At 41.6% G+C, this 11,935-nt stretch overlaps 1 protein-coding gene across 1 annotated transcript in view; it reads right to left on the bottom strand.

The window, feature by feature from the left end:
- Positions 1-11,935, bottom strand: part of cnksr2a (connector enhancer of kinase suppressor of Ras 2a) — a 172,868-nt gene that overhangs the window by 51,861 nt on the left and 109,072 nt on the right. The window contains exons 9-13 of the mRNA XM_060900564.1: positions 10,178-10,324; positions 8,608-8,741; positions 7,455-7,657; positions 4,892-4,981; positions 501-715 (exon numbers count right to left, since the gene is read on the bottom strand). Coding sequence (XP_060756547.1) covers positions 501-715; positions 4,892-4,981; positions 7,455-7,657; positions 8,608-8,741; positions 10,178-10,324 — 789 coding nt within the window. The remainder of the gene's footprint in view (positions 1-500; positions 716-4,891; positions 4,982-7,454; positions 7,658-8,607; positions 8,742-10,177; positions 10,325-11,935) is intronic.

The following is an 11,935-nucleotide window of genomic DNA, read 5'->3' as shown; positions in this document are numbered from 1 at the left end:
CCCAGGGATTTCAAACAGCATCCTGGTAAACTGTCATTTTGAAATAGCATTTAGCTTCTTGAAATAGTGTCAAAATCCACCCTATATGTTTCATAAATATATTCAGTCGGTAAACAGGAAGTCGATGTGCGACAGACCTCAAAACAGTACACACGGTTTTGAACCCCAAGCTGAATGTTGGTACCAAATATCAAGTGGCTATGATTTGTGGTTGCTGAAAAAGGGTGTTTCGGATGGACGGAGATACAGAGATACAGATGGATGGACAGAAGTAAAACAGTATACATACCCCCACTCCAAAGGAGGGGGGTATAATAAAAGTATGTTCCAGGGTTTTTGTCATAAGTAAGGAAACAAACAAATAAATAAACAGCTCATGATGTGGAGAGACCTCAGATATGAATAGCCCAAAAATACGGTCTGCTTTATACTTTACACTTTTCCTGCCCAAACCTGTACAACTGTCATGTAGAGAAGAGGACCTGATTGAGAGCACATACGTGGTACAGTGAGGTGGAGTCTGAGCTTGGGGTGGACATGGACTCCTGACGTAGGACCTCCATCTGCAGGGCGGGCAGCAGGCCATAGTGGGAGGGGCTACTGCTTTTGTCACTTTTCTTCTTCGCCCGTTTGCCCGTGTCACGCTTAGCACTGCGTCCGGTCAGGTATTCTTCTGGAACCTTCTCTTCGTTTACATACCGGAGCATCGAGTTATCTGAGAGAAAACATACAGTAGAGAGGGAATACAAGGTATTACCGACAGCTGATGAATTCATTTAAGTTTATTGTAAAGTGGTCATGTGACTTCACTAAAATCAATGAGGAATATAATTTTACAATTTCCCGGATCATAAATTCGGACTCCGGAGTCCGTTACTGGATATCAGGGTGGAAGCTACCTGTAAAGGTACTATGTAGAACCCTATCAGAAAGATATAATTGTTAATTATCCAAGGAGTTCTTAAGGAACCCTTGAAGAACCCTTTAGTAAATGAGTACCAAGATGTTAAACTCCTGATAAATTATTAAGAAGGAAATAATGAGTAATAATTTGGATATGGGAGTGAATATTTACCTGCTTAATACATACGGTGCATACACACTTAGAAAAGGGTTCTTTAAGGGTTCAGAAGACAATTAAAGGTTCCACAAAATGTTCTACTTTCAAGAAGTAGAGTTTAACTGTATTATTACTCATGATGTTCTTCTAAATACATCGAACCTGTCAGGAGTTTAGACCTTTAGCTTCTTGGTATGTGGTAGACTTTAAGAAAAAAATGGTTCTTCAGGGGTTCACTGGATATTTATGGGCTCTTCGCCAAACTAAAATGGTTCTACATAGTAGAACCTTTAAGGGTTTACAAGAAGGATGACCTTTACATCTGCTCTGCAGATGAACATCAAGATATATCAGCTCATCTGAGTCACTAATGAGTCACTGTTTTTTTTTCCACTTGGTTCCTCAAATCACTCAAAAGATCAGTCACTAAAAATCTCCACCTCCTTGTTTTTAATTTCAATTCCAAATTCAACATCGTTAGCAAGCTTTCCTTCTGCCTCCTCGTTCCTCTGTTGCACAGCAGCAGCCAGTCGGACCTAAAATCCACCCCAACACCGAGAGCTGCTGTCGAGGTCTCCATGGAAACAGCATGCACAATGCAGGAAAAGTTGAAAACCCTCGTAGTCCTTGGAAACGGTCCAGTGGTAATTAATTACTCTCTGATTAATGCACTAATCATAAATTCAAAGAGTTTGTTTGGATCGGTGTAGAGAGGAAGAGAAAAAAAGAAAGAAGAAACCAAGACTGAGTGGATGAATCTTACTGAGAGCTTGCTCTACAGTTGATCTGTTGAAAGTGAAGCGCACAGCCTGAGTGGGTTTTTTTTTCATGTTTGAAAAAGACAGAGAGGAAAAGAGAGCTTTGAGAAAGTCCTCAATGTTACACCAGTGGCCTCGAAGCATCTTCAGCTTTTTCACCATTCTGCACATTCATTACTTTCTTTATTTATGGTTGTGCATTCTAGCTGCCATTTTGCAAACTCACTGCTTGCACGATTTATCCAGAATTTTCCAGAAAGCAAGAAAAGGATTGTGGAGGCAGAAAGGAAAGAGACATCACAGCACTAATCTCCTCACAAAGCAGCGACGGAGCAGTTTAACACGATCAAACAGCAGCTGGAAAACACAGTCCTGTGATCCGAACCCCACACACAAAACCACAACCACAGCAAGGCTCCACCACACCCACAGGTCTCAATTTAGTAAATAACCTACAAAAGGAAATAGTGAGCGTGAGAAAGACGGATGAAGAAAAATGACGGGAATGTGGAATTAAAGAGAACAAACAGATGAATGAAAATCCTGAGCTGTTCATTATGAGAGTGAAAAGAAAAGAAAACTCTGTCATTTTTCATTCTGACCTCTCTCCTTTGTATCTGTAGTGTGTGTGTGTGTGTGTGTGTGTGTTAGAGAGAGAGAGACAGTGAGAGACAGAAGCAATGAAAGGACAAAGAACAGGAAGAAGGAGATGGACGAGTGAGAGACTGCCTGTTTTGTTGTAACAGGAAAATACTGTTTATGCATGAAGTTGATTATTTTCCTATAACAGCACATCCCCTATTGTTTTATTCCTCTTATACCACAGCAGTTTATCTTATATCGTTACATACTTTTTTATTCATTTATAGTTATGTAAAGTCCTGATGGCATGCAATATTGTTATCATATCGCTTATCCTCCATGTATTACGCCACTCTCCCCAATGGAGAATGAGTGTGCAATATTGTTATAATATTGCACATTGTCAAGACAACATGACGTCACACATCGGAGCTCATGCAAAGATCCAATGACAACTTTTCTGCTGCGCATGCACATAATCATTTCTTTGTCGGCCGGGAGAGAGAGAGAAAGAGAAGACGGGGTTGGTACGAAATAAATAAACTAAAGACTGAAACTAAAGACATGCTGAACATCTGAAAGGCTACCAAAACTTCATGATATATTCTTCATGCATATTTACAAGAGAAAAACATACCAATGGGCATCGAAAAACTGGAAAAGAGACATATTGGAGATGTAAAACTTCCATGCTAGCGAGTGACTGTGACAGTTTGTGCACAAACATGGCGGCGAGGTTTGCTTCATTAAAAGCGGAAGATTTAAAGAGAAAGACGCGCTGAACACCTGAAAGGCTCCCAAAACTTCACTGGATATTCTTCACGCATATTTACAAGAGAAAAACAGACCAACTGACATCGAAACACTGGAAAAGGGAGCAATAGCGGAAATATTGTCAAAGTTCTACTTGGAGGTGAGGAAAAGTGACAGAGACTTTTACAAGAGGACTTCACTCATGAGCTTCAATCAGCAAAGCCCCTTTTGTTTTCAACAACTGCAATGGAATATTTAACTACGACCAAAAGTAACTGTGAACTTGAACTGTCTACCTGGATATTGCTTGTATATAAGTTGGGTTGTTGTTCAGGCTTTTTGGACTTGTACCATTTTTACTGTTAGAACTTTGACTTTGTACATTGGATTGACAGAACATTGAATTACATTCGATCAGAATCAGCATTCAGTATTGGTAAGTTACCGCCCTGTTCTTAACTTTTTGTAAAATCTATAATTGTTCCACTGAATGTGTATATATATTATCTCATCTCATCTCATTATCTGTAGCCGCTTTATCCTGTTCTACAGGGTCGCAGGCGGCGGCATGGTGGTGTAGTGGTTAGCACTGTCGCCTCACAGCAAGAAGGTCCTGGGTTCGAGCCCCGGGGTCGGCGAGGGCCTTTCTGTGCGGAGTTTGCATGTTCTCCCCGTGTCCGCGCTGGTTTCCTCCGGGTGCTCCGGTTTACCCCACAGTCCAAAGACATGCAGGTTAGGTTAACTGGTGACTCTAAATTGACCGTAGGTGTGAATGTGAGTGTGAATGGTTGTCTGTGTCTATGTGTCAGCCCTGTGATGACCTGGCGACTTGTCCAGGGTGTACCCCGCCTTTCGCCCGTAGTCAGCTGGGATAGGCTCCAGCTTGCCTGCGACCCTGTAGAAGGATAAAGCGGCTAGAGATAATGAGAGAGAGAGATGAGAGGGTCGCAGGCAAGCTGGAGCCTATCCCAGCTGACTACGGGCGAAAGGCGGGGTACACCCTGGACAAGTCGCTAGGTCATCACAGGGCTGACACATAGACACAGACAACCATTCACACTCACATTCACACCTACGGTCAATTTAGAGTCACCAGTTAACCTAACCTGCATGTCTTTGGACTGTGGGGGAAACCCACGCGGACACGGGGAGAACATGCAAACTCCGCACAGAAAGGCCCTCACCGGCCACGGGGCTCGAATCCAGACCTTCTTGCTGTGAGGCGACAGCGCTAACCACTACACCACCGTGCATATAATAATAATAATAATAATAAATGGCTTTTTTGTAGTCTATCAGATATATTCCATTCAGCCACTTGTCTTTGACTCATTCAATATCTTGCTAGCTGAATGGAATATATCTGATATACCAGCCAAAGCCAACCAATATTATTTAAATATAAACCTGTGATAGAACTGTGGTTGCACTTTTGTCAGAGCTGCTTTTATAGAATCAGGGTAAAAGTTATGTAGTGGAGGTTTACTCCTGGGTTTAGGACCATGGGCAGGTTCTAAACCATGATGAGGGCAGACGGAGGGGCAGATGGCGGAGGAATGATGGTGGGCAACATGGAAAAAAACCACAGCAACCATAAATCATAGTGTGACAGATTGCTGACCTTCAGGTCTCTCATATTCATGCAGAGCAGGAAAAGGGCTGATCTGAATCTGTGTGTGTGTGTGTGTGTGTGTGTGTGTGTGTGTGTGTGTGTGTGTGTGTGTAAAATCACACTCACCTCTCCTGCCATCTCTCTTCAGTCTGACTGGATCATCATAGTCTGGGACCCATTTATACTCCACAGGCATGGAGATGGGCCTTAAACGACCTAACACACACACACACACACACACACACACACACACACACACACACATATATATCAGTGTTGTGAAAATTTGAGACTACACTTAAGCAGCTGTGGACTCAAGCTTTGGGGGGGGGGAGACACACAACACACACCGAAAAAAAAATACATGGATGGGGGTATGTAGAAGCTTCAGAGAGCAGGAGGATGGGGCCATGCATCAGCTTCAGCAAGCTATGGGGAGGGGCCAAGAGGAAGTGGAGTCTTCAGGTGAGTTGTGTGGGTTGGGGGTCGACCGATAATCGGCCTGGCCGATATATCGGGCCGATATTCTGCATTTTTAGGGTTATCGGTATCGGCCATAATTTCCATCGATATGCCGATAACATGCCTTTTTGCAGCCATTTCGTTCCTAACGCTACTGTCACTGCACGTCCTTTCCTGCACTCGCCTCTCTGAGTTCAAGAACACGGTCCCGCCCACCACAACATCTGATTTGTTTGGCACAAGAGATATAGCCAATTGACACGTGTAGCTAAACGCTGTGAACTGTTTCAAGGCGGCCATACGGACACTCGGGCAGAAGCAGCACAAGGGATACAGCCAATCAACACGTGTAGCTAAACGCTGTGAACTGTTTCAAGGCGGCCGTATGGGCACTCGGGCAGAAGTGGCACAAGGGATACAGCCAATCAACACGCGTAGCTAAACGCTGTGAACTGTTTCAAGGCGGCCGTACGGGCACTCGGGCAGAAGCGGAACAAGGGATACAGCCAATCAGCACGCGTAGCTAAACGCTGTGAAGTGTTTCAAGGCGGCCGTATGGGCACTCGGGCAGAAGCAGATCCCACTTCAAGGTAAGGACACGCTGCTTTTGCCGCAATAAGTCATAAACACACAAGTTGCAAAAGCACAACATCATTATATGTTTACATTCTTCATCTACTACTTGTTAAAATTGTCCATTTGCATCTGTGTAGCCAGGCAAACTTAGCTTACGGAAGGAAGCACTTGAATTAGCCTACAACCAACTAGTCTCGCTGAAACTACATGTAATGTTGTCCATAGTAAGCAGTCCCCAGCATAACGTAGGCTGCAGTCATTTTTAAATCCCCGCCTGGAAACGTTGTGAATGTGTCAGTAGTTCTACTCGAACAGTAGAATGACAACCATACAGAGAGGTGGTCAAGGGAAGACGAAATAAAACGTAGTGTTTGTGTTCTGTAGGCTAGTGCAAGCCTACTGGCTATTTGTTATGGTGATGAGTAAACTTCATGACGTGACTCGTGCTCAAAAAGCGCATTGCACTTGTATATGTTAGGTAACTTTATAAAGCGCTATTTGAACATTTAAACAAGCCAGGTGTGATATGGTGGTAGTAGGCTATGTAATACTATAGGGAGTTTGTCAGGACGCTTGTTGTGGGCTCAGTAATTAATTGTGTCATGGATGCACACTTGCTTGGATAAACGGTAATGAACGAAATACATCAATTAAACTCTTGACTTAAATGTTCTTGTGCTACTTCACATTGCGCTGTAATGTACTCCACTAGTATTTATAATTCTTGCGCAAGTGATTCTCCTCGCTAGCGCTTCTGATTCGGAAAGCGATATACTCTTAAAGGAGCAGAGCCTCGGCCGCCCCCTCACTCCGACTTCCGTTCTCTGAACAGACTCTTAAAGGAGCAGCCGCTCCTTTTAACATGCAGAGCAACTGTGCTTCCTTCACTACAATATAATCCTCCTAAATTGGGAATATTAGGCTTGGGCATTAAAAGCATTAGAATGTAGATGGTTACTTGTTAAGTTGTTACATAATAGGGAGTGATAGCCTACTTTATGTTTGATTTTACTTTTTAAAAAATGCTGCAGGCAGCTCCCTACACTTGATTTGTTATTTAAAAACTACTTGAAGTTGGTAAGTCTTACTTAGTTCTTAGTGTAAAAGAATCCAGAGTGTATTTTCATTTATTTTCCACTGAAAATGGTGAGCTGTAATATAGTAGGGAGTGATTTATTTTTTTTATTGGTGAATATTTATTTTATTATTATTTTATTTCTCATTTTATTCTAACTAATGTTTGACTTTATTGTACAAATGCTGCTGGCATCTCCTTGCACAAAATTTCATGTTCAATTTTACAATTAAACATACATTTCATGGATATGAAGGTCTGTGTCAGTGTGTGCTATGTTTAATTTCATGTGAATTATAATGTTTACATTTATCGGTTGCACATATCGGTTATCGGCATCCCAATTCCATAATAATCGGTATCGATATCGGCCCTGAAAAAAACATATCGGTCGATCCCTAGTGTGGGTGGGCTAAGAAGAATTGTAAAGTGAAGGCTTCAGAGAGCTTAGGGCAAGCACATGTGGAGAGGCATTAGAGATTTAAGAGGGTGGAGCTATTTGAAAGCTTCAGATGGATGAGGGGTGGGGCAGCGTGTGTCTGTGAGTGTGTGTGTGTGTGGGGGGGGGGATGTTACCATAAGTGGCCGTGGCTTCTCTGCGAGAGGGCGGAGCGCCGCGACCTGGCTCATACTCATAGCAGTAGAGCACAGATTCATCCTCCATCAGAGGGAAACGACAACGGTATTCCTGATCCAGGAAGGAGTTTGGAGACTCAGAGCCTTTGGCTGTAGGAAGTCCCTGACCTCGATCTTCAGTGGGGAGATTCCCCTGCTCATCCCTACACAAACACACACACACACACACCACATCTTAAAGTTCCAAATCTAACTGTTTTCACTAAAACTTTGCTATAATGTCATAGCACACAGTTTTATCTCAAAGATTTTCACTGAAACATCTCAGTGTTATAAAGTTTTAGGAGGCGGGTCCAAGTGCAGGCTTCAGAGAGCTGAGGGGTGGGGCCAAATGAAAGTTTTAGAGACCTAAGAGGTGGGACCAAACTGTGGTTTCATAGCTGAAGGATGAAAGCAAGAGAAGGACTGGAAGGGCGGGGCCATGTGGAGGATTTACAGAACTGAAAAGTGGAGATAGGTCAAGGATTTAAAGTGCTGAAGGCTTCAAGTGGGATCAACTAAAGACACCATGTGGAGGATTTGTAGAGCTGAAAGGAGCCATGTGGAGGTTTCAGAGAGTTGAAGGGTGGGGTCATGTGGAGGTGTCAGAGAGCTGAAGGGTGGGACCATGTAGAGGTTTTGTAGAGCTGAAGGGCGGGGCTATATGGAGGTTTCAAAGAGCTGAAGGGTGGGGTCATGTGGAGGTTTCAGAGAGCTGAAGGGCGGGACCATGTAGAGGTTTTGTAGAGCTGAAGGGCGGGGCCATGTGGAGGTTTCAGAGAGCTGAAGGGCAGGGCCATGTGGCAGTTTTAGAGAGCTGAAGGGCGGGGCCATGTGGAGGTTTCAGAGAGCTGAAGGGCGGGGCCATATGGCGGTTTTCGAAAGCTGAAGGGCGGGGCCATGTAGCAGTTTTAGAGAGCTGAAGGGTGGGGCCATGTGGAGGTTTTAGAGAGTAGCCTACTAAACATTGTATGTTGGAATTGATAAGCTAAAAAAAAAATCCATCCATCCATCATCTGTAGCCGCTTATCCTGTTCTACAGGGTCGCAGTCAAGCTGGAGCCTAAAAAATATTAATTAATTAATTAATTAATTAATTATGGCTCAAAGGTCACCTGGGTGTGTAGGGCTCGGGGGGAGGGGGTGGGATGTACAGGTCATGGAGGGCGGAGCTGTCTCGTTTGGTGGGCGTGCTGATCGTGCTGGTGGGTGTGGCCGAGCTGCTGGTGGGGCTCTTAGGAGTGACAGGCTGCAGAGGACAAACAGAAATAATCAATTCCAGATCATAAATTTGATCTGAGACCAAGGTACAATAAATATTTACAGAGTAAATGCTAATAAAATCTCAGTGACAGATGATCGAACTGTAGAGATGATGATTTAAAAACAGAGTTTAATAAAAATCCTCGAGCAGAATGAGGCTTAAAGGACACATTCTGCTTCTGCTTTATTACTTTAGAAGAAATATTAATGAATAATTTCTTCTTGAGATAGTTCACCTTTATCTGAATTATTAGTAATTTTTCAAAGTCTGGTGGATAGATAGATAGATAGATAGATAGATAGATAGATAGATAGATAGATAGATAGATAGATAGATAAATTGTTCCAATGGAGTGGTGATAATTTATAATTTTGTTTCTTATTCTGAGTCAGTAAATAAATAAAGAAATAAAAATTCATTGTATACACACACACACACACACACACACACACAACTATTATGGAGCCTTTAGAGGATGAATCAAGAACAGAGAGATGAATTTATGGTTATGGCTCTGGAACTCCACATGGGGAAAATTAAATCCTACATCAACTCCAGAAGGAGAGTAACAGCCGTCTCCCGAATGTACGTTTTCTGCACACGTCCCCAATCACACTTTATTTTGAGTCACTGCAGAAGATTTAACAGCTCTTAGACATCACCACATACGACTGAAACAATAAACAATAAACAAACACAGCCCTGATCCTAACACTGCCATCTTGGCATCCAGAGGAACTCTAATGATCGCATTCCACATTGCAGTTCTGACACTGGAGAGCTTTCTGACAGCACAGATTTCCCAAATCAGGGACTTGAACTTGAATTGTATCTTTTCTGAGTTTGGTGTCTTCACGTCACCTTCACATTGCATGGGATAATTTAGGAAGGCCTGGGAAAACATTCCTGAAGCATGTGATGCAATTTATCATTTAATAATAGAATTACAAGCTAAAATTCTGATTTACACACAACTTCCTTGGACACATGATACGTTTATGTAGTCAAGTAACCCACTTCCTGGTTTGTCTGTATGTCAAATGGGGGTTATCAGGAATTTGGGCACTTGTAATTCCCACTTGGAGGTCAGCGTGAATGGTTTTCCCAATGGGAATTTTTTCATATATGACTAGCTGAGTGAATAGCATAGCATCAAATTCTAAAATTCTATATATCCTCATGCTACCGTATCTTGGATAGAAACGACATGGCAGTGCATGAGTGTTTATGTTTCGTTATTAATTAATTAATTCATTCATTCATTAATTTTTTTTACATCACATGAACAGAGCATTAAACCATTCTGGGAAATGGAGTCAGAGAAGCAGAGAGATGTTTTAGACTATCACTAAATGCCCCTGGCAAGGAAAGGGTGCTAGTTTTAGAAGGGCGCAGGGTTTTAGGGGGTAAAATCTGCCTACCTGAAGGGCCAGGGGCTTCCACCTCATGTTCTTTAGCAGGGCTGGGGCCGAGGTGAGCGTGCTCTGGGGGCGCTTTTTCAGTGTCAGCATCACCCCTCCAGGGTCCCCGCGCAGGGAGTTTACCAAGTTTTTCAACTGCCAGCCCACCTACAGCACAGGACAAACACAACCGGGGTCAACAGGGACGCACGCATGCACACACACACACGAAGAGACTAAATCTGATATTGCAACTACAATTTCAGTGGCGGTATTTTAAGATTGTTCTTCGTCACGCTGAACATGATCCCAATTAAATCTCATGTGAGTTCTATAACACACTACGTGATAGTGTGTGATCTCCATGTCAGCTTACACCATGAAGATCCACGAGCTATAGACCTAGGATTAAAGAACATTACTGCGTCTGCAAATCAGCTCATGCAAAAACAGATTCGCATAAACACACCTATTCTTCATAGTGAGCTTGTGGTAATGAGACAATATGTTCTGTCCATTAGTACACTTTCGTTTATGTTTCTCCATCAAGAAATGAGATGATCAGAAGTCAATCAAGTTGAGGTTTATGTTGGTTATTCTTCTTAGGCAGAAATTTACATACTCAGGAGTAGGATACGAACATTTTTCCAAATTTAAGGGATTTAAGGAAGAAAAATTTCTTGTGTAAACAAACACTCACTTTATGAATAAATCCATTTGTATCCAGCTTGATAAATGACACACATCTCTGATCTCTGTTTTAGAGTGCCCAACGCTAATAAGAACATCTTTAAAACCTCCTTTGTCCCAAAAGGAATAAGGGTGATAAATAATACAGGGATTCTTACTTAATTCACCCCAGTCCTTTTTATTGGTCTGATTACTTATTTATTATTATATTTATGATTTTTATTACTTTTTAGCTATTTTATTTTTTTAAACACTCTTTTGAGTGCTAATGTATTTTTATAATAACTTAGTTTTCTCTTCTTTTGTTTTTACAAAATGCAGTGTTTGAATGTTTGATTTGTGTATTGTGATTTTAATGTTTAATTGTTTAAATATCTGTGGTGGAACTGAAGACAAATTTCCATATTGTGGACAATAAAGTATTCGTATTCGTATGTGACTTCCAAACTGTGGTAAATTACACTGCAGGTGATACATTAATCTATTCGCATTGACTACTAGTTTACATGCCAAATTACATTAAACATGTAAAAAGGAAAGGAAGCTGTCACTCATGTGAAAGGCAAAATCCTCTACACAGCCTGTTATCAAATCAGTTTGGACTTTCTTTTGGATGTTTTTTTTTTTTTAAGAGGTGCCATTATATTTGCACCTGTAGTTACACAGACAAACCGAGGATATAAGTGTTTATATTCAACACTAGTGAAGATAAAGAGACTGAACTGCAAGAGACAAAGTCATGAAGAACAGTTAAGTGTCTGGAAACAAGGCCAAAAAAAAAAACATAACAGTTAATTTCAATAAAAAAAAGAATAAGCTTTGAAATTTTCTAAATGTAAATTATTATCACATTTAGTGATTTTTAAATCATCAAATAGTAATAAAATCCTCAAAATTCTGCTTTTAAAACATAAAAATGTTGCTGTTTCTTGATTTTATGCTGCACTACTGATGCAGCATAACAGAATTCCAACTCCAAGTTGGAATTCTGAATTCAAGGGCAATTCAAATAGATTTAGCTCAGAAATGCTGCAGTGTCCAATCAGTCAACATACTGAATATCTTTAATTTAAATGAAAAATTTCAATA

The sequence above is a fragment of the Neoarius graeffei genome, chromosome 19 (assembly GCF_027579695.1).
Source record: "Neoarius graeffei isolate fNeoGra1 chromosome 19, fNeoGra1.pri, whole genome shotgun sequence".
NCBI classification, from domain to species: Eukaryota; Metazoa; Chordata; class Actinopteri; order Siluriformes; family Ariidae; genus Neoarius; species Neoarius graeffei.
The sequence above is the reverse complement of the archived record's forward strand: the minus strand, read 5'-3'. Positions and strand labels throughout refer to the sequence as shown.